Source organism: Neofelis nebulosa, chromosome 8, assembly GCF_028018385.1.
Source record: "Neofelis nebulosa isolate mNeoNeb1 chromosome 8, mNeoNeb1.pri, whole genome shotgun sequence".
Taxonomy (NCBI): Eukaryota; Metazoa; Chordata; class Mammalia; order Carnivora; family Felidae; genus Neofelis; species Neofelis nebulosa.
The window spans coordinates 50414084-50440531 of NC_080789.1; the positions used below are offsets into that span (position 1 = coordinate 50414084).

General features: G+C 38.1%; 1 protein-coding gene across 7 annotated transcripts in view; it reads left to right on the forward strand.

Annotated features, from left to right (window-relative positions):
* The window catches only part of GRIP1 (glutamate receptor interacting protein 1), a 684772-nt gene that overhangs the window by 260913 nt on the left and 397411 nt on the right, over positions 1-26448 (forward strand). For 3 of the 7 annotated variants that reach the window (XM_058742097.1, XM_058742104.1, XM_058742106.1), the window contains exon 1: positions 17195-17552. The exons of 1 other annotated variant lie outside the window; for it this stretch is intronic. In XM_058742097.1, the coding sequence (XP_058598080.1) occupies positions 17420-17552 (133 nt within the window). In that variant the 5' untranslated portion in view covers positions 17195-17419. Of the gene's footprint in view, positions 1-17194; positions 17553-26448 lie in introns of those variants that run through there. 3 more of the 7 variants (XM_058742101.1, XM_058742108.1, XM_058742107.1) reach the window with 3 other exon arrangements.

Sequence of the window (26448 nt, forward strand, 5' to 3'; positions counted from 1 at the left end):
GAAGGAGTCCCTGACCTGCATTTTGAAAAATCATTGTGAGTTGGAAAAACCCCCTTCCCAGGTGATTCTGCCACTACCCTCTTAATAGTCTCTCCCCATGAGTCATTGATGTGATGTCTTATAATGAGATTTGCCTTTTCCATTGTTAGTAATCCCACTGGAAGATTGAATTAAATAATAATTGCTTCATTCTTTAAACAAATTTATATGGAGCACTTACTGTATGCATGTAAATAAAGGAAATAAATATCCAATATAGGCCCAAGGTCCTTCTTACTGATTTTCTCTATTTATTTACTTTTTTTTTTTTTTACTTTTTTTTTTAACATTTATTTATTTTTGAGACAGAGAGAGACAGAGCATGAACGGGGGAGGGGCAGAGAGAGAGGGAGACACAGAATCAGAAGCAGGCTCCAGGCTCTGAGCGATCAGCCCAGAGCCCGACGCGGGGCTCAAACTCACGGACCGTGAGATCGTGACCTGAGCTGAAGTCGGACGCTCAACCGACTGAGCCACCCAGGTGCCCCTTTATTTACTTTTTCTATAAACTATCATTCCCCTCTATGCAGAATATAAGCTTCATTAAAATATGATTATCGTCTCCTTTTTGTTTTTTTATGGGATTACTAGTACCCAATGAAGCTGGTCACATAGTAAGCATTCAATAAATTCTTTGTTGAAAGAACCAATGAATAAAGGGGAAATTGTACACTTAGACATTCAGCCTCCAACAATAAAAAGGACAGTTTTGCTTTTGAATTCCCAGTTAAGAAAGAAGATGATGAGGCTGTATAAAGAGCAGCTATAATAAAGTTAATGAATATATTCTGTGAGTTAAACTTTGACAGTCATTACTGCACAAAAATAAGTGAATTTTATTTCTTCAACATGCATTACATGCACTTGAACAGTGCAATTTTAACAACATCCCTAAAATACCTACATCACTTGAGCACCAGGTGTTGTATGAAGTGATGAATTGAATTCTTCTCCTGAAAACAAGATTGCACTGTATATTAAGTAACTAGAATTTAAATAAAAATTAAAAAAGAAACTACGTCATTTCTTGAGAGTTTGAAATCACTGGGGTACTAATTACAGCGAGAAATTTACTAAAGAAAGAAAAGAGTGAAAGAATGAGAGAAAGAGAGCGAGAGAGAGAGAGGGAGAGGGAGAAAGAAAGAAAGAAAGAAAAAAAGAAAGAAAGAGAAAGGAAGAAAGAAAATGAGAAAGAAAGAAATTTACTCAGTGATGTACCAGTGATATAAAAGAGAAAGTCAATATGGATGTGGATAAATGACTTACATTGCCCTCTAGGATTTGATGCAAATCATGACTAATGCTAGCATCTCAGGCTGTACAGGATAAAGCTTCCCTATTGGAGAATAGCATGTACTACAACTTTAATGAAAATGTCTTTGGTTCATATCTGCCAGTATTAATGTTCGATTAGTCAAAGAGATATTCACTGATGTAAAATCTGCGTCAGTAACCTGCCTTTCTAAAATTTGGAATTGGAGGTTGATACTGTGTAACAGTTTTTAAAGTGAATAAATCAGGGGCGCCTGGGTGGCGCAGTCGGTTAAGCGTCCGACTTCAGCCAGGTCACGATCTCGCGGTCTGTGAGTTCGAGCCCCGCGTCAGGCTCTGGGCTGATGGCCTGGAGCCTGGAGCCTGTTTCCGATTCTGTGTCTCCCTCTCTCTCTGCCCCTCCCCCGTTCATGCTCTGTCTCTCCCTGTCCCAAAAATAAATAAAAAACGTTGAAAAAAAAATTAAAAAAAAAATAAAGTGAATAAATCAAAATTGAACAGAAAGTCTCACATATGGGATTTTGGTATAAAAAATATGAAGTATATTATGAGAGTTTTTTTTTTCCTGAGTATGTTCATGTTGTATCTTTATTACATTTATTGCATAACTGATAAATGCAGAATGACAAATGAATTGGCAGTATTACAAAACCAACATGTTTAAGAAAGCTTCCTCTTTATATCTATCTAAAACTGCAGGTAAATAACTGATGCATAAGAAGTTACCCAGCACTCTATAGCACTCACTCTTTAGTTTCCCAAACCCCTGTGTAATTTGATGATTTCTTCAATGAATGTACTTTCCTGCTTTCATTGAAATGGATACAAACTGTTTAAAGAAATTTGCCATTAAGAAATGAAAGTGGCATCAAGTTTCTAAAGAAATGTGAACGCAGAAAAAATACAGAGAAAGACAGATACCACATGTCTTCACTCTTATGTGGATCCTGAGAAACTTACCAGAAGACCATGGGGGAGAGGAAAGAAAAAAAAAAAAGAAAGAAAGGTTAGAGAGGGAGGGAACCAAAACATAAGAGACTCTTAAAAACTGAGAACAAACTGAGGGTTGGTGGGGGTGGGAGGGAGGAGAGGGTGGGTGATGGGCATTGAGGAGGGCACCTGTTGGGATGAGCACTGGGTGTTGTATGGAAACCAATTTGACAATAAATGTCATATTTAAAAAAAATAAATAAAGAACCAAGATTCATAAACTTTAAAAAAAATAAGTATTATTTTCAGAAGAATTTTTCCCTGAATAATTCTTAATTGGGCTTCTAACTTGATTCTGTCTGATCACTAGTTATTTGTGTTGTACATTAAATACAGTATAGAGACACCTGCCTGAGCAGTAATACATATAGCTTAAGTTGGCTAGTCTGCAAGTTGATGAATAAACCAAGCCAATTCATCCATCTGTGAAATATTTCAAGGTCGACCATCCATTGGCTACAAGATTTTGAGTTAAAAAGACAGTGGAGGACAGTGCTTATAGTTTGATAATGTTTGCTTACTGAGCGTGAAATGAAATTTAACTGTGGCGTGTCTGCATTTGTAAATTTATCGTAGTTGTTTACGCTTCTTGCAAAATGAAATGTCAGGCAGTCCTTCTGAGAGTCCAAATATATCAGGCTTCAAAGGGCTTGAAGAGGTGAGATTATTCTTTCAGTTTTTAAAGATATTTTCTGATTTTTTCAACCGCATCAAATTAATATATTCAGTCAGTAACTATGTGTGGAATGAGCATAGGTGAGTCAAAAGTAAAAACAAAAATAACTTCCAAATTTGAAATGCTAAGTGTACCATCGGAATGTTACAGGGGTTTGAAAAACATGGAAAGTATCACACTTCATATTTTCCCTGAAGATGCATCCTAGCTAGAAAGATTTAGATTGGAAAGTCTCTTCCAGCTGTAAGAGGTTATTATTTTTGTGTAGCTAGATGCTTTCAAGTGATAGTAAAAAAGAGTGCTGATTATGAAGTTCTTTTAGATAACTGTGGGACTTCACAGGAATCATTTAAGCTCCTTATTGATGGTTCTGAACAGCCTGCTACCTAACGGTTCCATTGCCTGGGAATTTATTCATACTTCTTCCTCTCCTCCCTCCCCTTTCCTCCCCCTATCCTGTTGTCCTTCCACACTACTAGAGGGCAAGAAGTCTATTTTGAAATGGCACACATTTATTTGTTTATGTTTCTTGATTGGTTGATTCATTTTACCAAAGCACTGCATTTCAGAAAGCTTAGTGGTTTGTTTGTTTGTTTGGTTTTTTGTTTGTTTTTAATTGACTCATTTGGCTACAGGAACCTTTGGTTGGTATTTAAAATAGTTTCTTATAGTCTCACTTCTTTTTCAAGTTGTGGTGACTAGTTTAATTTAAATTTCTCTTCTTTTCCTTCCTCTAAGTGCTTTGCCATATTATTCATCTTACCTTCTTAACCTTTTTCTCTCAAAGCCATTTCTTAGACCCCAGTTCTTGCTTTCAGGCACTTTCAGGCACACTTGTCTGGTTTGCTGTCAAAGAACTTATGAGTTTTTTTTTTTTAAAAACTCTTTATCTAATTTGGATTAAATTATGTTCTTGGCTCTCTGCTTCTATTATTGAACTTTAATTGGTTCACTCATTTGTTTATGCATTTATTTAAACTCATTTCTCCCCCACCTACATACTGAACACTCAATATGTATGAAGCAGTGGGTATATACCAGGAGGGGGTGGGGATTCTGAGCCAGGTAATTTCTACTTGATATTAACTTCAGTTACAACTTTCGTGAAGACTTTAAAACCATTAGCTTGAAAAGGTTTTAGGATGTCTGTAGCTTTAAAGAATCATTTATTCACTCTATGAAATGTATTTAGCACCTGTGATATACTACATACTAGCTGCTTACTCCATGCCCACTTTTAGAACTGACCAATCATTTTTTTTTTTTTTTTTTTTTTTTTTTTTTAAGAATCTGATCAACCGTTGGAAGCTTTAGAACTGGTCCTATCTCTTATCCTTGCTGGCTGATTTTGATGCTTGATATACTTTTTAGGAAGGAAACTTTAAAGACCCTTGTGTAATTTAAGTGGTATGTTTAAATAAACCACGAACAATATGTGCTTACATACACTCAATCTCATTCATTCATTCATTCATTCAGCAAGTGCTTATTATTTGCCTGTATTGCCGAGCACTGTTCTTGGCCCAGAGTTAGAGCAGTGTACATGAAGGTAAAGGTTCCAACTCTCACGGAAGTCATATTCTAGAAGAGAAGAAACAGGTAACATACAAATAAGCACATTATCCAACAGTAATTTCTGGCAGTGGTAAGTGACAGGGAGATATGATGCCAGGTGATTGTGAGGCTATATTATTGGGGGGGGGGCGTCTGGAAAGGCCTCAACAGAAGGAGGCAAAATTTAAATTGAGACCTAAATAATACAATAAGATCCATCCATGCAAAGATTTGGGGACAGTACATTTGGTGCAGAGTGAACAGGAAGGGCAAAGACTCTGAGCTTGATAAGGACAAGAAGAAGGTCATTGTGGGGAGTCAAACGAGAAGAAGCAAAAGAGGTGAGCAGAGACCAGCTCAACTTGGGCTTTAAAGGTCCTGATAAGGATTGTGAAACACATAGACCTCATTTCAGAGTTAAAGCAGGGAAATGATGTTACCCGATGTATGTTTCATATGATCATTCTGGTTGTTGTATGGGAAATAGAACGAGAGTAGAAACGGGGTGCTTAGTTAGAAGACTGGCTTTGGGGGTAACAGTGGAGCATAGAAAAGTGGGTAGGTTAGGAGTTTATTTCAAAGGTATAGCCAATAAATTGGGTGTGGGTAATCTAAAGGAAAGGAATCAAGGTTTGTTTTGAGTAATGGTGAGGATAATGCTGTGTACTGAGCTGGGAACTCTGGGGGGAGGTTTGAGGACTGTGCTGGAGTGTCTGACCTGGCTATCTTGGAGAGGCCTGTTATGTATTTTAACAGGAAGCTGGATGTGGGTATGTGAATCTGGAGCTCCTAGGGGCATTAGTATACGGGTGAGAATAGAAACCGATAGCATTCTTTCCTTTAAATACATAGTTCCAATTATACATTGGATTAAACTGCTTCTCTATGTTTTTTTAAATATTTATCTATGTTTGAGAGAAAAAGAGCAGGGAAGTGGGGAGGGGGGGGGAGAGAGAGAGAGAGAGAGAGAGAGAGAGAGAGAGAGAGAGAGACCCAAGCAGGCTCTGCACAATCAGCACAGAGCCCAACGTGGGGCTCTATCTCTTGACTGTGAGATCATGACCTCAGCTGAAACCGTCAGATGTTTAACCGACTGAACTACCCAGGTGCCCCACTATCTCTCTGTGTTTATTTAGCCTTCTATCATCAAAGTATCAATGAAATATTTACAAAGAATTATGTACTATTTACCTGTGTAATATATAGTATGCTCACTTGTCAGATAAGTACATGAAAAAATATAATATAGGCAGATATTAGATATTAGGCACATTTGTAAAACTAATGTGGATAGGTTGTTTTAATGTTTATTTTTCACAGAGAGAGAGAGAGCATGAATGAGGGAGGGGCAGAGAGAGAGGGAGACAGAAGCCGGATGTGGGGCTCAAACCCGTGAACCACGAGATCATGACTCGAGCCGAAGTCAGACACTTAACTGACTGAGCCAGCCACCCAAGCACCCCCCCCATATGGATATTTTGAAAGACTTAGCAATAAACTCCATACTTCATGTCATTCTTCTTGAAAAAAAAATAATCCATTAGTTTAGATTCTTTTTTTCAGGTATATTTAATCATGGTACAAAAAGAATAATAAAGGTTAAAAGTTGACCAACTGAGGATAACTCTCCAAATTCAAGTCTTTCCCATTAATATTTTACATTTTGTTCATGTTACAATTAGTCATGAGACTAAATTTCCTAATGAAGTGATTAGTTAGAATTAATGAAACTTGAATTAGGTAGACCAGATTGTCTTTCTTTGGTTTGTCCTTTGGGCTAAATGGGTTATTGAGTTATTCTCCCATAACCCAGGATTCTGGAAACATCCAATTTCAAAAACCTCTACCCAGGGGTTAAAAACAAATAACATAGAGAAAGGCAGAAATGGGGTTTTCAATGTCCAAAGAAAGTAAGGAGTTGGGTTTTTCCCCCTTAAGAGTTAAGGACAAGCCTAATTTAGATTTTCTAACAGGTAGCCATTACTGAACCTCAGACTAAACAGAATCTTTTACATCCTGGTCTCAGTTTCCGGAGGACCCAGCTAGAATCCTCTTCCTAGGTCCATTAGTGTGTCAAGTTGCACATTTTTAGAACAATAGGAACAGTGATCAGTGCCAGTCATGTTCTGGGACTATTTCCTACATATTTCCTAGGTAGTCACTAGTCTCTTTTTGAGGCTCCCCCAGTGTATATTTGGACCTACTCAGTACCTGGGGCTGGGTGCTCGAGTGGTTGCAATTAAAATTGAAAGAAGCCTCAGAAATTGTATAATGCTTTATTCTTTCATCCATTCATTCCATCCTTAAACACGTAACATCTACTCTGAGTTCAGTACTGTGCCAGAGACCAAAGACCTTAAAATCAGTAAGCTATGGCTCTTATTCTATGCACTTCCCAGTCTAGTCAGATAGACAGCTAAAAAAACACCAGACCTTTGTAATCCGGCGTGAACTGTACCAGACAAGTATGAGTGGTACCTTAACCAGCATATACGAATGCAGCTGCGTTATGAGCCACTCCTGAAATCTGGTGCTTTGCAGCAAAAGTCATTTCTTTTTCTTATTTAAAAAAAATTTTTTTTAAACGTTTATTTATTTTTGAGACAGAGAGAGACAGAGCATGAACAGGGGAGAGGCAGAGAGAGAGGGAGACACAGAATCTGAAACAGGCTCCAGGCTCTGAGCGGTCAGCACAGAGCCCGACGCGGGGCTCGAACTCACGGACTGTGAGATCATGACCTGAGCCGAAGTCGGACGCTTAACCGACCGAGCCACCCAGGCGACCCGCAACAGTCATTTCTATTCTCGCACCCACTGTTCTGCAGGGAGTTTCCATTTGGGCTAATCAAGGCAGGCCTCATGCTAGAAGCCCCGCTTCAGGCTGCAAGACATGTGGGCTTGGCTATAGGCGGTTGGTTTAGGTCTGCTCCATGTATCTCCTTCAGGGACCTCTCCACTTAAAGTGTGGTGTGGTCTTTTGGACCATCGTAGCCTCATCTTGTGTTTTCTGTGTCTTCTCGCACGTTCCTGTCTTCTCCGTGACCTGTTAGCCTAGTGGGACAGGATGCAGCTGTATTTCCATTATGTGATAGCTCTCCCCGTCCTAGCAATCTTACACAGATCTTGTCTCTTCAGCCATCATTCAATCAGTTATTCACTCGTGCGTTTATTCACTCTTCAGTCCATCTTTCCGCCCATCAGATATTGAGTGTGTAGCATGCCATCCCAGCCAAGGCTACAAAGGTGACAAGGAACCACCACCACATTCAGGCAGTGGTCTCAAAATGTTTTGCCTTCTGGGAATTTGAAAAGCAAAGGCATTCCGAAAAGCAAAGGCATTCCCCTCACAGATTTTTAACTTCACGTCTGAAGTTTTTCATCATACTTTTCATCATTTATGTATTTGCCAAATATATCATTTCTAGCATAGTATACATTTTAAATAAATCTATTAGATCACTCATTTGAATGTATAGAGCACCTAGACCGCAAGTTTTTATAATCGTCACTTTAAAAATCCTGCTAAAGAATAACTCTTGAGAGGCAGCTTAGCATCGATGATTAGGAGCAAACTGCCTGGTTCGTTATAGGAGGTCAGATGTATTTTAAATTATATACATGCAGGTTATATCATCTATGGATTGCATTTCAGACCAGTAAAGGTGCCGCTCTTCACTGTGTGGATTATTGCCAAGTTACTTAACTGTTTCTATCTCTTCATCTACAAATGAAGATGAATGATAGTACCAACTTCATAGGATTGCTGTCAAGATTAAATGAGTACACAAAGCTCTTGAAGACAGAGGCATAGCAAGAAATATTTAACTTTGCTGTCATTATTGTTATCGTAGGTCCACTAACTGAAAAGAGCCTGGTAGGAAAAAATGCCAAAGAGAGTTAAAGGTCGTAAGTATATGAAGTGTGTATTTATCATTTTCCCTGAAATAAAACAAAGACAGTACATCAAATAAAAATATGCATGCCATTTACATATCTCAAATTAGTGATAATGGCTACTGTACATGAACTAACTAGATGTTTGAGTCAAGGGGCACTATGATGGGGAGAAGAGTTATTATTGTAAAGGAGGCAGAAGCAAAGTACCATGAGTGTGCCTGGGAAAAGTCCGTTCTGCTCCAGAGTAGAGCCAGGAAGTGTCAAGTGGAGATCGCACTAGGGCTGGGACTTGTGGGATTGCTAGTGTAAATGTGGTGAGAACCCAGGCTTTGCGTGTTGGTGGAGAGAGGGGAATACACAGACTGAGAACCATCTCTGAAATCTTTTCTAATATCAGTATTTTGTGAATCTGATTTCTTAAAAATGCCATTAGATTTTATCTGTTTTGTTAACTAAGATATCTTGGCATTGTATCATATGAATGCAAAATAACCAAAAAAAAAAAAGAATTAATGAGCACTAATCTCTGCCAGGGACAATGGATACCTGTCTCTGTATGGATATGTTTACTTACCTGCAGGTAGTGTGCCTGGGGAGAATTTAGAAAGATATACTTTTAATTGAAAGTATCGTACTTCGGGCTCTGATGAGCCCAGTTTGGACCCTGGGCTATTGTTTTACTTTTTTTTTAACAATGAAAATAAGTGTTTTTATTACTTAAATAAATGTAAGAATTGGAGCATTTGTTGATTGCAAATTTGTTGATTTGTTGATTGGTGACTCTTTCTAAAACGACTTAATTCTAGTATACCCACAGTGTTTTCCTTCTAGTAGGTCGAGGTGACGTTACTGGCAGAACAATAATTTTAAATGCCTTGGACTTGGTGTGAAGCACTTACGTTTAATTTGAAGCATTTATTTTGCGATTTAGTTTCCCTTAGATTTTGTGCAAATTCATGAAGAGCAAGAAGATAGAAAATATGAGCATTATATAATTCAAATTCTTGGGATATTACCTGTTTTTGACTATCAACTGCTGAAAGAGCTGAGTAATACCATTGGTCTTTACCCTACAAAGTATCTAAAACAAGGAGAACAAAGAGGGGTGAGGAGGTATGAAAGTACAAGAGGAAGAATTGCAGGGATAAGGGAGCATTTGCTTGGTTAATTTAGCTCTGGGGTCATCAGCTGGAACAGCCCTAAATGCCTCTATTAGACATTTATAGGGCCATTATGGATTACCACAACGCTAGGTAAGGCGGAAGGGAAAGGGGGCCTGCCAGCATGTGGTGGAAGGGGGCCTGGGCTGCTAGAAATACTGAGATGAGGGAGAAACTCTTAAAAAGCTGAAAATTTCTCTTGCGTTTGTACAGCTTTTGAATATCTACATGAATAAATATTCCTGTAAGTGAGCACTTATTTATAATGATTTGAGCCTAGAAGCTAATACTGTTATACACGGAAACATAGAGTATTTTTTAATGGACTCCATTTTTTAGTGCAGTTTTAGGTTCACAGCAAAAATTGAGCAGAAGGTACAAAGATTTCCCACATAGCCTCTACCCCTACACATAAGAGGCTCTTCCATTATCGATGTCTCCCGCCAGAATGGTACATTTGTTACAACCCATGAACCTACAGTAATACATCACTATCAGAATCCTTAGTTTACATTAGGGTTCACTTTTGCTGTTCTGCATTCTGTGAGTTTGGACAAATGTGTAATTGACACGTATCCATTATAGTATCATACAGAGTGGTTTTACTGCCCTAAAAACCCGGTGTGCTCGCTCTCTCTCATCTTTCACTCCTCCCTAACTCCTTGTCAACCATTGGTCTTTTTACTAGCTCCATAGTTTTGCATTTTCCAGAATGGTATAGTTGGAATCATACAGTATGTGTCCTCTTCATATTGGCTTCTTCACTTAATAACATGAGTTTAATTTCCTTCTGTGTCTTTTCAGGCTTGATATCTCACTTCTCTTTAGTGATAAATAATACTCCGTTATCTGGATGGACCACAGCTTATCAATTCACATTCTGAAGGATATGTTGGTTGCTTCCAAATTTTGGCAGTTATGAATAAAGCTACCATAAATATCCAAATGCAGGCTTTTGTGTGGACATAAGTTTTCAACAACTTTGAAGAGTGTGATTGATTAATTATATGGTAATAGTATGTTTCGTTTTGTGACAAATTGCCCAGCTGTCCTCCAAAGCGGCTGTACCATTTTGTATTCCCACCAGCAATGAATGAAAGTTCCTGTTGTCATTGCTCTGGATTTTGGCCATTCTTACAGGTGTGTAGTGTTATCTCATTGTTGCTTCAGTTTACATTTCCCTGATGACATATGATGTGGAACGTCTTTTTGTATGCTTGTCCGCCGCCTATGTATCTTCTTTGATGAAGTATCTGTTCAAGTCTGTGGCCCATTTTTTAATCAGGTAGTTTATTTTCTTATTGTTGAATTTTAGCAGGTTTTTTTTTGATAATAGTTATGTATCAGGTGGATGTTTGTAAATATTCTCTCAAATCTGTCTTCATTCTCTTGACATGAAATATTTTTCACAGTTTTACTATACAGCAAACATACTAATTTTTACTGTGGTGTCCACCTTTGACTCTACTCTTTTATTTTCAGTACATTGTATGGGATGGCTTCTGATTGTCTCCTAAATTTAAAATTGTTCATTAGAAGTAGGTGCAAGAAGGAAGGAAACCATGAACAAAATGAAAAGCAGCCTACTGAATGGGAGAAGACATTTGCAAGTGATATAACCAATAAGGGGTTAGTATGCAAATATATGAAGAAGTTACATAACTTAACACACACACACACACACACACACACACACACACACACACACACCAATTAAAAATGGACAAAGAATCTGAATAGACATTTTTCCAAAGACGTACAAATGTCCCACAGACACATGAAAAAAATGCTTAACGGCACTGGTCAGGGAAATACACATCAAGACCGCAATGAAATATCACCTTACACCTGTCAGAATGGCTAGAATCACAAAGGTGAGAAGTTGCAAACTGCTGGTGAGGATGTGGAGGTAAAGGAGCCCTTGTACACTGTTGGTGGGAATGTTGCAACTACTGTGGGATACAGTATGGGCATTTCTCATAAAATTAACAATAGAATTACCATGTGATCCAATAATTCCACTACTGGATATTTACCCAAAGAAAGCAAAAACAGTAATTGAAAAAGATTTATGCACCCCTGTGTTTACCGTAGCATTACCATTCCGAGATATGGAAGCAACCCATGTGTCCATGAGTAGGTAAATGAATAAAGAAGATGTGGTGAGGCATGCACACACACACACACACACACACACACACACACACACACGCACACACACACACATTATTCAGCCATAACAAAGGATGAGGTTTGTTTTTTAAATTTTATTTTAATTCCAGTGTAGTTAGCATATAGAGTTTTATATTCAATTCCAGTGTTTCACAGTTTCATAGTGATTCAACAATTCCATAGATGACTCAGACAAGATGAGATCTTGACATTTGCAACAACATGGATGGACCCAGAAGGTATTGTGGTGAGTAAAGAAGTCAGACAGAGAAAGACAAATACCAGATTATTTCATTTATATGTGAGTCTAAAAAAACCAAAATAAATAAAAAGCAGAAACAGACTCAAACACAGAGACCAAACTGATGGTTGCCAGAAGGCCAGTGGGGGGTTGGGGGGAAGAATGAAATAGGTGAAGGAGACGAAAAGGTACAAACCTCCAGTTATAAAACAAGACACAGGAATATAATGTGCAGCACGGAATATAAGTAATAGTACGTAACAACTTTGTATGGCAACAGATGGTCACTACACTTGCGGTGAGCATAGCGTAATTTATAAACTTGTGGAATCACTATGTTGTACACCAGAAACTAATGTAACATTGTGTGTTAAGTATACTTCAGTTAAAAAAAAAAAAGAAGTAGGTCCAAGGATCTAACTATATCTGGTGTGGTTGTATCCTCAGATTTATTCATTTGAGTACATATTATTAAACATATATTTAAATATATGATGATGTTGGGGCACCTGGGTGGCTCAGTCATTTGAGGGTCTGCCTCTTGCTTTCGGCTCAGGTCATGATCTCGTGGTTTCACGGGTTTGAGTCCCCTCATCAGGCTCTGTGCTGCCAGCACAGGGGGATTCTCTCTCTCTTCCCCTCCGTCTGCCCCTCCCCCACTCACACTGTCTCTTTCTCAAAAAGTAAATAAACTTTAAAAATAAATATATATGATGATGTTATTATATGTTTACATGATGTATGCTTGCATCACATGATATGTGAATTTCATTTAGACTAGTAAAGGGGGATATTATCAATCATTTGCTACAACACAGTGGCGTTGGGTCTGATAGGGTCTGATTAAGAATATGAGCGGCCATTCCCGGGTGCCAGAGTGTTTTCCCTATGGTCACAGGGAGACTGCCATAGTTGTTGGCATTGTCTGCAAACACCACGGTATCTAAAAAGGCCAGACTGATTTAATGTCCCAAAGATTTCCTTGAGACCAGACCAGATTTTCCATTGTGCAACTCAGAAAATACTGTAACCAGTACTCAGTCTAAATAAACACAGAAATGTACTGCTTCATCAGTGATCTAGGGAAGGTAGTAAATGGAAGATTTAATCTCAATCATTGGCCTATTCCTCCTTTCCTAAAAGGGGATGGAGAATCTAATTCAGAAGAGTATGGAAGCCGTGCAGTTGCTGTCCAGGCAATTGCCTGTTTCCCGGGGGGAAAAAAAAAAAGAATTAGCTTTTTTCCCCCCATGACATATATTTGCTATTGTTGGTTGAAGTAAATTTTGTTGAATAATTCAACCTGCTTTATCTTCTCTTGTGAACAGTTTTTTCTAAGAATTTTAATTTTATGGTTTAGTGGACATTTAGCTCAACTAAAAGCAATTGGTGATAATGGTCTACTTTCTTTATGTGAAAATATTGGGGAGCTGCAATGTAAAGAAATTAGCATTTTGGAGCTGGCTAGTGAGGATTGTACCTCAAACAAGCTTCATAAGCAGAAATGCCTATAGGGGTCAGGTGGTAACTGAATGAGAGAATTGGGCCCAGGGGAGGAGACTGTGGCCAGGTGGAAAGCACACATTTATTAATGGATGACAGCCACCATTCAGCTCTAATCAATAGTTGCCATGTTGGAACTGGGCCTAGAGTTGCCAGATCATTTGAGTTTTCATGAAGAAAAAATAAAATGGCTGATTTATTTGTGCAATTCCTGACTTTTAGATATTGGCCACGTTGAAAAAAAAAAAAACCAAAAAATAAACAAAAACATACACCTATGTGAGCCAAACAAAACCATTTGTGGGAGATATTTATTCTGTGCACTGCCATTTTCAATTTTTAAACTATCCCATCTGTTTAAACTATGGAGTGCAGCAGTTGGTGAATAGCACCTCTTACCAGTGTTTGTGCTATGGAGCGAGTGGGTGTAATTCTCCACGGAAACAGTCGTACACCTAACTGAATGGACTTGAACTTCACCCCACTAATTTGTCACTTGTGGTAGGGTGTGAACTTACTGTTTCATAACAAGTCCTTAAGAGATTTCAGGTTGGTCCTCCGTTGCTAACCATGGAGAAGTTAGAAGACTAGAAAAATTCAGAGGTTGGACCCAGGAAGCTTGAGGAAAGTATCCTGTGCACCTGCACCATCCCTCCCGTGGTCCATTGCTAAATTCTTTCATTCTTTGTGATCCAAGTACACCTGCTTTAAATAGCAGATCCCCTATTCCTGCTTCCTCAGCATCTATGATTATTTTAATAGGGCTGTTACTTCCTCTGCCATACCCCTCCAAGTGTATGGCTAAACTATAAACTTTCCCTACGACCACCAAACCTCAGCTTTGATACACATTTTATTACTATAATCAGATGCCAAAATGCTAACCTCCCAAATAAATTCCTCTGAAACTATGAAAATAATAGAAAGGTACATAAGCCTAAGTTCTGTTTGGTATGTAGGTAATTTTACTTTGCATTGGTTCTTGGTCAAAAATGATTGCTTACCACTGCTTGAGAAAATCTGTCTCTTTAAATCATTTTATTTATTTATTTATTTAGAGAGAAAGAGCGTGAGCAGGGGAGGGGCAGAGAGGGAGAGAGAGAGAATCCCAAGCAGGCTCCACACTGTCTGCACAGAGCCTAACGTGGGGCTTGATCCCAGAAACTATGAGATCATGACCTGAGCTGAAATCAAGAGTCGGACGCTTAACTGACTGAGCCACCCAGATGCCCCAAAAGTCTGTCTTCGTAAATACTAAAATTAAAAATCAGTAAACTGTACTGGAGTGTTTCAAGTTAGTCTATGCAAAAAGGATCTTCTATTAAAATATCATCTGCCCTATAACATCAGTCCCTTTAGATTCAACTAGGAGCTTATAACTACAAAACTTAAATAATGTGGACTCCACCAACTTAGGAGTTATAATAGTTCAGGAATAGTTGGGTAAAATTTGTTGCCTGAATAATCTCTGAGGGACAAGTGTACTCAACGAAGTAGTCCCATATAAATCAGGACATCTGTTTGGCCCAATTAAAAATGAAAATCAACAACTATGTGGTGCCTGGGTGGTTCAGTCGGTTTAACATCTGCCTTTCGCTCAGGTCTTGATCTCAAGGTTTCTTGAATCTGAGCCCCACCTCTGGCTCTCTGCTTCAGATCCTCTGTCCCCCTCTCTCAGTGCCCCCCCCAACTCATGCTCTCCCTCTGTCTCTCAAATATAAATTAATAAAAACTTAAAAACATTTGAAAGCCAACAACTATTTTCAATAGCAAACTGACACAGAAAACAATGAATCACTGAATGCAAATAATTCTTAGATAGACAAGATAATCTCTGAATTCGTATGAAAAAAATACATAGCACTAAGTAGTACTTGGCAGTGTGACTTTTGTGACCTTGGCCAAACCACTAAAACATATTTGAACCTTCTCTCCTCACTCATGGGGGTATTACCTCATTATAAATGCTGTTAGGAGGATTAAATGAACAGATTGTGTGTAATTATTATCATTGGTTTAGTGACCTCTTCAAGGTCTGGACTCTAGATATTCAAATTTCTAGTTCATTGTTGTTTTTTTTTTAACTGTTCTAGTTTATTTTGGTTGAGGGATTCAGAATAATAAAGAAAGGAATTGGAACCTAAGGACAAGTGATTTTTTTGTTTAAAGATCTTCATAAAACATTTTATGGTATCTTTTTGTCAGCATCATTAAGTTTGTGTTTCTCTTCACAAACTCATTCATAAAAGCATAAAAAGTGGGAAGACTCTAGGAACAGGGAAAATTCATGTAACCATTGAATCTCACTTTACACATTTTAGAGCTGAAATGTTATTGGTTGATGAATGTTTACCCCTGTGAGTAAATGTCTCCCACTCCATCCTTAGCAATTAATATCTGCAAATAGAGAACTATTTAAATCTAGAGGAGAGACACATTCCCTTGAATCTAACAACAGATAATGCAGAGTGCAATCACCTTCCTCTAGGATGGTCCTACAAACTGGTATTACATAGATATTGAATTATATACAGCAAAAAAGCTTTTAAAAATTACATTTCTGGGAATAAGGAGCTGCAGAATATTCTTAGTTTCATAGGTGATATGCTGACATGTTTATTAATTATATTGTAAACAAATTGAATTTTTCCTGGTGTTAAACATTCACATTCATTTAGAGACCCGAAGAAAAAAGCTAGAGAGAAAAAGATCATCCATGATTAATGCTGACCTGTCTAGACTTTAGAGTACCTCTTTAGTCTAGTCTGAAGTGTTTCTGATTGTCGTACTCAAAAAAAGGAAAAAGGTTGTGATTTTAGAGACAAAGAATGAACAGGGTGTGGGCATTTTTTAAAACTTCCCCACCTCTCTCCGTCTTCACCAAGAAAAACTAAATTTTATTTGCTGTTTAGTCCCTTTCTTTTCATGTGTGTTTTTTTTAAAAGTGTAACAACTCAAATTTATATTTGAGTTCAGTGGGATTGTTTGTGTTTCTTTTCCCAAAAAAACCATGCAGTTTCTTTTATTTGCCAATTATGGTATGCTGCTACTAAGCCTATGAGAAGTCTCTCTGTGAAGTGCATTTTAATATTTAGATCAAACAGTGATTGGAATACATTAATGCCCAGTGGGTAAATGTGTCATTTGAAAGCAGCTGCCGAGCCTTCTCCCTGCTGCTCCAATTAACACATACAGCACACTTTTGTCAGCAAGAGGCAGTGCATATGGATGAAACCACTTTAGTGCTCATTAATATGATATGCACGAGAGCACAAAGGGTTAATCAATCTGCTCATTGCAAAACAATAGCTTTCTGGGAAGTTTCCCAAGCATGTGCTTTTGTGATCAAGGGTGCTAGGATTAGGGGGTGGGATTAGCAGGTAAGAAATAGCCGGTTCAGTCTCCAGCTTTGGTTCAGTCCATTGACTAACGTGTTTCCCCGCCCCTCTCATCTCCTACACCGCCCCCCGCCCCTGATGATGGAGATGTTGGAGAGTGAAATTGTAGTGCCGGGACTCCTCGGGCTTCAGCTGAATCTCTTGTTGAACTTTGTTGCTTTGTTTTGAAGCTGTTTGAAGTCCAGAGCTTTGCAGTTTATTTTTTTTTCCTCTTAGTCTTTCGTTATTTTACTTTCTCTCTCTTTTCCTTTATTGTTTTTTTTTTTAATTGCACATTTGATAGTTTATTGAGCAAAGTAAGAAATCTTGTCAAGGTAAACCCATATCGCTGCTATTTTTTTTCACCTCCCATGGCTAAAGTCTCGGCGTTGATGGTAGCACAGAAGCCGATGGAAGGGTAGCGCGTCCCCAATCCCCAGGTTTGGTGTTGGGCGTTCATGCGCCACCAGGTCCCGGAGCAGCTGGGCTGTTGCTCCTCTCTGGTGCTGGCTGAACCAGGCTGCACGGTGAGTGAGAGATGGACCGCTTCCTGGGTTTTGTCAAGCAGATAAGAAGATCTAGGAGAAGAAAGGGGAAAAAGTACCGACCAGAAGAGGATTACCACGAGGGCTATGAGGATGTCTATTATTACGCCTCAGAGCATTTTCGAAGTAAGCACTTCCCTCCACCCTCCGGTTCCTTCTAGCACGCTGGGCTAACAATAAACCTTGTATGGAGCTTTAATGTTACATGCAAAAGGTTTCCCAGATGGTGTTCTCTGTGAGCAGTCTGTAAGTACTGAAGTGCTACATTTTGCTTGATTTGTTGCAAGAACAGCTATCAGATAGCATCTAGACAGTATAACCCGTCCAGTACTATGCCTGGTTAATATTTTAGGTGCAATTAGTTGGTTATGTTATTGTTGTAACGAACCATTCAGAAAAGTATCTTGTAAGCCAATGTGGTAGTTAGAATATGTTCTGTTGTAGTTGTTTTTAAATAACAGGTTTTTTTTTTTCTTTCCAAATAGAGAAGGCTAGCTTATTAGGAACAAATAATTGTTCATGTTCAAGCTGATGTTGATTAATGTTCCTGATACAGACTTCTAGATAGTTACCTGTGATTAACCTGAGGTATTGCTTGTAGAAGGAAGTCCAAATTATTTTCTCTGATGCATGTTCATCATTTTATTATTAAATTAAGGGAACACTTATTTGCTGTCAACTAGAAGCAGTGATACCTTTAGAATCCATATTAAGACATTTGTAAATTAGCTTATAAATAGCAGAGCAGAGACCTAGAGTCTTTCTTGTACTTATCAGTGCTTTAAGTTCCTGGTGAGGTTTAGACTCATCCCCATAGATTTATAATGCCCAGAAATGCCTAAAGGTACAGAGAGAAAGCAGCTACATGCAGAAATCACTGGGTTTATGAAGTGCCCTAAATGTGGGAGACTGACAGTTACATATACTCTATACTGACAACACTAAAAGTTATTTTTTTTATCTTCTTGAATAAGGATCTTTCTAAACTCGTATTTCAGTTGTAATTCAGTTCTAATTCTTTCTGGCCTTTTGATGTCTAATCATGAATATATCCTATTTACAACCTCTGAGCGGTGACTAATAAATAATTTAGATTCTATTTCTGTGATATTGAAATGCATGAGAATTAGCGTTAATGCCAGAAATTCTGTTGTCATTGATGAAAGTTGAAGGTTGAAGAATCATGTGGTGGTAATAACATAATAATGAAAAATTTTAACTCTTTGACACTTGCTCAAATAAAATGGCTATGTTGCTTTTACAATCTCTGAGTTGTAGAGATGTTTCTCTTTTATAATGCTTTTACATTAATAATTTGTTCTAATGTGGTGACAGTATATGTTTACTAACCTAGTTTCCACAATATACTTAAAAAATTAACCGAGATTTGCGTGACATCAAAAAATACTATCTGCTTGCATGCACAATTCTGAAAACCTGGAGGTTGAAAAAAAAGAGAAGCTTAGGAACTTTCATTACATTGGTGTCCATTGTACAGATTTCTCACAAGCAATATGTGTTGAGTCAAATTCACACCTTCTCGGGTTTGTGCTCTATGTGCTTGTACAAATAGAATCAAATTCTCTCTCTCTGAAATATGCCTGCATCCTAATAGGTTTAGTAAGAATTTAGAAAACAAAATAAATACTTTAAAAGTTTACAAAATATGACTGTGCAGAGAAATATTTATGAAAGTGTCTAAGAAATATCCTCGAATTAGAGTTAGGGCAATGATATATAGCTATGGCATTAGTCTTTATACATCAAGTGCAGTAACTTAGAAGCCTGTCTTCACTTATCTGATTTGTGAAGGTCATGCTGAGGATACGATACTAAACATCAAAAGTCACTTGCTTTGGGTATATAACTGGCATGTTTTCCCCTCGCTTTATCCGAAAACACCAATTTACTTTGTGGAGTTAGATGCATGTTGAGTCCTCCAACTTCCAACTGCTGCATAATAAACAGAATGTGTCTCAGTGGAGTCAGACACTTGGGATTTGACATTTCGTCAAATGTCAAAGTGCCAGGGCTTTTAAAGAAGACATGTCATATAATATAATGACCTCTCAGTGCACCTTTTGGCTTCGGTTTCAGGGCCTATTTGAATTGGGTAGGGAAGACATCCACTTATATTTTACGGCTATAGAAATGTATTGAAGGGTGAGACATCCTTAAAAGTAATCCTCTCAAATGGGTAATATGGTTGGATTCAATTACATCTACAGTGTATCTATTTTAATTAGCCTTTGGCGTAATTTGAAAGTGTGTGCCCTGTGTTTCCCTAGATAGCTTAGAAAAACTGTTTACATTAAGGCTCAAAACTTGGTGGACTTTACGGAGGATATTCACATCTTAGTTAATGGTGCTATTGATAAACCAGAAGTGTCATTCTTATTTTTTTCTCCCTGTAGTTTTTTTTTTTTTCCTCGAAATAAACTTAACTCTCTGTCTTGTCAGTTTATTTAGTGGTTCAGGTTACCACAAGGATTCTATGCATATGATAGTGAAAGATGGAGCTAGAAAAACCTTCCCAGAAAACTCTCCAGTAAGTCTGCTTTTCCCTTAATACATTCTCAAGTGCTTGCTGATATTTAACTTTATCCTGAACAATGTCTCTTCTGCTGTGGGCTCGGATTAGGATGTCTCCATCCTTTTCCTTCATCTTAACTATAACACACTTTATAATCTCATGAAATGTCAAAGCCTGAATCAAAATGTCATAGGGTCTGATGCTACGGAAGAGAAGTTGTTCTAAAAATGGATAATTTTTCTGTAACCATCAAAACTGAGTTTTAGCAATGATGACAGTAATGATAGACTGATTTTATGCCTTCCCTGATTTTATATGGACTTGATGTATGTCACGGTGCTTGGGATGACCGTATTTGATTTTTTTAATTCTGCTTTCATTGCTTGTCTGTCTTTTCAGAATTCTAGACTTAGAGTTTAAATAAAGTAGACAGATGCTTTGGGCAAATCACCAAACTTTCCTGGGTTGTTTCCTAAAATATAACAAGAGATATCTTTATTTCTTAGGATGCTTCAAGTTCTATAACTATATGATCTTAAGCTTTATCTCTGAAATAATTTACATAAAGGTATTGGCTGAAGGATTTTAACTGCAATTTAAACCAAAAAAAATTCACCTGAATATCCTGAGGGAATTTTTTTCCTGGAAGGAATTGTCAGTATGGAGATTCCTATTCCTTTAAGATAGTAATCTATCATTGAGCCTGAGGCAGTTTTGGAGAGTGTTTATACCTATGAAATTCTGAACATATTGGTAAATCCTAGACTTCATTTTTTACTTTATCTTATCTGCCAAGAAGCACCATTTGCTCTGAAAATCTCACATAGATGACTCATTTGGTATTTTTTCCTCAAGGGAAACTTGCATTGATTACAAAACTGATTCATAAACCTGAATGTAACAAAAAGTTAGAAAAGATCCTGAAATTCAATTTTATTGTGTTTTGTGCTTGTATTTGTTTTTCACTAAATACTGTGTTATGGCAATTCCCCTTTAAAGGCTTTGGCATCTATTTTGATTAATCTGTCAGGCAATAAATAAACCCTCTGGCCCTATCAAATGTATATTTTTATTTAAACACACCAGATAATATTCAAGTGGTAAAACATAATGTACATTTTATAAGCATTCTCTTAACACTGTTCATCTTCATGATAGAAATCCTGACCTGCCGTGGGCCATGCAGGACAGGGTTATTGAATTGTTTGAAAAGGAGAAATTTGTTTTGCTCTTACGCATATGAAAGTTATGAGTCACTTTCCCTTATGACCCTACCACCTTTTGCACATGGGTAATGGCATTGAATTAGGCAAGGAGTTCCTCCATGGTAACCACTCTTCTCTGTTTTCATTCACTCTCCTAGGCAGGAGAAAAGCTATGCAGGGAAGCTGTTCAGGGAAGACATATTGATTCACTCAAGTTTCCTACTGAGGTCAGTTCAGAGAAACTAGAGAAAAGGGGGGAACAAGAATATGGTTTAGATCTTTTGAGAAAAGGTCATCTGTATTTACAAACTTATTTATTTTATTTTATTTTATTTTATTTTATTTTGTTTTGTTTTATTTTATTTCATTTCATTTCATTTCATTTCATTTCATTTTATTTTATTTTATTTCATTTCATTTCATTTCATTTCATTTCATTTCATTTTATTTTATTTTATATTTTTTGCCCTATTCTAGTAGATATTTAGCAAAAATCATGACGTGGTTATGTAAAAATGTTGTTAGCTAAGTGACTTTATTAAACAATATGTGCATCTAAAATCCCTAGCTAGGCAATTCAGGCTTTCAAGTGCCTAGATGTTCAAACTGTATTTTAAGAGGGGTGCTTACTTTTTTAACTTCTTTAAAAAATGCCCTTCATGGTTCTTCTTGGAGAAAAAAATGTTGGTAGTGGGTGTGTTTGTAGTAGGAGAATTTTTAGGAATTGGTGTAGGTAATTAGTACAGGTAATTTTTTCTCACTAGTTCCTTTGTTTAGATTTTTTTAAAATAAGTGTGCCAGAGGATAGAGTGAGAATTTTTACAGGTACTTCAGAAAGATAGCTGATCCCTGCTGGCATTCCTGTGGAAGCTGAACACATAATCAAAGGGGAAGTTGCCTTGCTCAGCCAAGGGAGGAGAGAAGAGCTGGGGAAGGGAAAGGGGAAGGAGAGAATGCAGCATATTTCATAGGTTATCCTTACCTTTCCAAAGTTTACAAACATAAAAACCATTCATTTCTATGTTTAAAACAGTCATCAGCAAGCTGACAGGTCTTGGATGTGAGATACTGATGATTCAAACCTTAGCTGCACTTAGTTTGACTCAAGAAATCCCCAATGAATTGGAAGAAACATCGATTATATAGAAACAGGGCAAACTTGCTTGTTTTATGACTCTACTGCTTATTTTTCTTTCCTAAGAATTGCTTTCCATCTCCAGTAGAGTTGTTTTGTTGAAAATTGATTGGCTACCATGCTCCATTTGTCTGGAGTATTCTGTGTCATCAGCTTTATTATCTCAAGCTGTATTTTTTCCCACATGGAATAATTTGAAGGAATAAAAGTTGAAAGGGACTTTAGAATGCACTTTGTCCACCTTGAGTATTTTTTTAGATGAATAACTAGGATACAAACGTGTTACATGATTTATGCCAGCCCCGCTGATCCTTCAGAAGTGGGACTAGAAGGCCTACCTGTTGGTAAGGTCTGGTCCTCCTTCCGTTATTCCACACCCATCTTTTAGTTCCCGGATGACTCTTCCCCTGATACTTGAGGGCTGGAATTCATCTGCATATGAATTAGAACTGTTAATTTCCTTTGTAGGTAGATTTGTTCTTTGGAGCAATGGGTCACCTTATCTTAAACTAAACTCCTGAACAAAAACTAACTGCCAATACAGTACTGCCAGTCAAATTAACATGGTGGCTTTTTTATAAATGATGTTGATGACAGTGATTGTCAGTGATTCAAAAACCAAAGTACAGTATATTCTGTATCACCTCCCATTTTCTCTGTGGTTTGCAAATACAGCCACTTTTACCAGTAATTATCCCTTTGGGGGATTTAAAATGGCATAACTCTATCAGAAAATATTAGAGGAATCTTGAAGTTCTGTTAGGAAAGCCTACCGTTCAATATAGCAAGTCCTTTCGCACCATCCCTACTGTGTGGATATCCAGCTTTTGTTTAAATCATTCTGGTGTGAACACATTCACTTCCAAAGAAGGCAAGTCACTGAATAAGCCTATGTCTCTTTTACACAAGTTCTGAATTATACGTTGAGTTGTTTGCGTATCCCAACGAATACAATATATGGTCAAAATTGTATCTTGACCCAAATAAGTATAGATTCTACTAGATTTAATGTGCAGTAAGATTTCACGCATCTTCTCTATTCATATTAGTCTTTTATCGATGTAACATATGGTATGTGGAGGTGAGTAATTTCTTCAGTGCTATTTTTGTTTTAACTATACAAACCCAGAAGAGCTCTGTATTGGGCTCACTTCCATGTAAGTTTTCTCTTTTTCTTCTTTCTCTTTCTTTTTCTTTCTTTCTTTCTTTCTTTCTTTCTTTCTTTCTTTCTTTCTTTCTTTCCTTTCTTTGTGTGTATTACTAAAATGTCACTAAACCTGCCATTCATTTAATGAAAACACAGTCTAGTGTTTTCTGTTCGCATGATGTAGTAGACATTATTTGTATGCCCTGAAACTCTTCTTTTTTCCCTGGGAAGAGCAATCCTCATATTTAATATACTCCTGTTCCACTCCAATTCGGTCATTATTGATTGATTAAAACTGACATATTATACCATTTCCTTGGCTGTGGTGATTGGGGTGACAATGGACATAGAAACCAAGCCGGCTGGATCAGTGCTTCTCTGGGAGTTTGCAAATCCAAGACGGTGCCCTCTACCACGTAAAAAAGAGTCGGGAATAGGAGAGAATCAAGTCAAGATGGCAAAGAAATGGGGATGAAAGACCAAGAGACCCTCCGAGTTCTGAGGTTACCACTCCCAGTCCTCGAGGTCTGTAGCGCTGCCTGAATCAAAGGTCACATAGCTAGAAGGGATCAGAACGAAGATCGAAACTCAGATGGGCTAGTTTCTAGTTTGATAGTCTGGGTAATTTTTTTAAATTTGGAAAATTCGTTTACTTGGGTGTTTTTATTTGACAGAAATGAGTGCCAGAGACAGAAACTAGATTTCTTTTTTTTAAATTAAAGTTGCTACCCTCCAAAAAAATGTAATTTTCTAAATGGGGCTAAGGAGTTATGTGACTTCAGGTGAATCATTTCGATCCCTATGCTTCTGCGGTTTCTTATTTTTAAAATGAGAGATTACACGCCAGTGCTGAATGCTGAAGATCCCAACAGAGGAATCAATGACAGGTCTAGTCAGTAGAGCTGTAGCTCTCCTGCAGTGCACAGCCAAAGCTGGGGGTGGGGTTGGGGGGGGGGTGGGGAGAAAGAGCCTGCAGGCAAATTTGAGCAGATTTCTTAGCAACATAACCACTGTGTATTTAACACTTTCCACCCTCACTTTCAGTTCAGAATTTAATCTTGTTTGGGGGATTCACATAACCTCCCCATCCACACCTCACCAGAGTTTTTCCACCAGTATCCACAGCTGCATAAAAGGGGATTTGGATACATACAAGACGATTCTTTCTTATGAGCATGTGCCTGAAACTAGGCGCTTTAGAGTAGGAAGTAGAGGACAGTGAGACCCCCAGAAGGTTAACAGGTATGTGTGTTCATGTGTGGATACACGTGTGCGTGCACAGACATGCGCATAGCACTTACACAGTTCTGTGTGAGATCAAGAAGAACACCCTTTCTTTACTCTGAGGTGATACCTGTTTCTACAGAGACAGCTGTATCCTGCTGGTTAAGGATGGGGGACCTGGATGAGAATACCTCAGTTGGAATCCTCTCAGTTGGAATCCTGGCTCTCTCTCTTAATAGATATGTGACCTTGACGAGTAAATCGGTCTGGGCCTGAGTTTCCTCATCTGTGAAATTGAGTCAATAACTACCCACCTCTTAGGGTTATTGTGAATTAAATGACATAATACAGCACTTAGTGCTTGACACCTAGTGAGCACTTAGGACATGTTAGTGGAAGAAAGCCTTATTCATAAAGATATTAAGCAAAGCGTGTTGGATAGTTATGAATGGCAGACTAAGAAGCTTAAATTCATTGTGTAGCGCTGGGGCACTCTTGTAGGCTTTTTAGTGGAGGTGTAACCACGGAAGGGCTGCACTTTTGGAAGATTAGGTGGCATTAGTGTATAAAAGGGATTAGAGAGAGAGAGACATAAATACAAGGGCAGATATAGCAGTTGTGGGAAAACATCGGGAGGAGCAGAAGGAATATATTCCACGTCCTGAGTTTGAGTTGCCAAGAAGATGTCTGAGGAAAATTCTTAGGGGGTAGCTTGAAATGAGGAAGTTGGGGTTATGCAGAGGGGGTAGGGCTTAAGAGACATGCAAGATGTGTGTAGGTCTGATGGCTGAATCATGGGACTAGGTGAACTTGGTAAGAAAAGAGAGGTCTCTTGACTCAGCTTAATGCTGATTGTTCTTGGGGCCAAACCAGGAAAACTGATTAAACATATGATTCTGATGGTGTAAGAGAGTTTCAACAGATAGAGGATACCTTAAGAGAATTTGCAATGAGTACTGAATGGATCAGACATTTGATAAATTTCTCATAATGATAATATAGAAGGCTAAATGAAAGTTGATCATGCAAAGGGAAATGAAGCTCAGAATAAGTGTTAGGATTCAAAAGGTGGATTTTTATTAGTGTATGTTCAGATTATGCTATTTCTAAATGAGTTTAGAAAGATAGGAGACTTGGGGCACCTGGGTGGCTCAGTTGGTCAAATGTCCAACTTTTGATTTCAGCTCAGGTCATGATCCTTGGGTCGTGGGATCGAGTCCCATGTCAGGCTTGGGCTGAGCGTGGAGCCTGCTTGATATTTCTCTCTCTCTTTCTCTCTGTCTGTCTTTCCCTGCCTCTGCTCCTCCTGTGCCCCACTGGTCTCGCTCTCTCTGAAAAAAAAAGATAGACTAGTTTATGGTACAACATAGAAGAACCTCAAAAATGTGCTAAATGAAAAAAGCTAGACTCTGTAGACCATATATTGATGCAAATGGGCACAAGGTTTCTTTATGGGATGATGAAAACTTTCTGAAGATTAATTAGACTGTGGTGATGGTTGTGTAAGTATAATCTTTTAAAAAATCATTAATATGGGACACCTGGGTAGTTCAGTCGGTTGAGCAGTGGACTTCAGCTCAGGTCATGATCTCGCAGTTTGTGAGTTCGAGCCCTGCGTTCGGCTCTGTGCTGACAGCTCAGAGCCTGGAGCCTGTTTCAGATTCTGTGTCTCCCTCTCTCTCTCTCTCTCTTCCCTTCCTCTGCTTGAGCTCTGTCTCTCTCTCTCTCTCCCTTTCTCTCTCTCTCAAAAATAAATAAACATTAATTTTTTTTAAAAA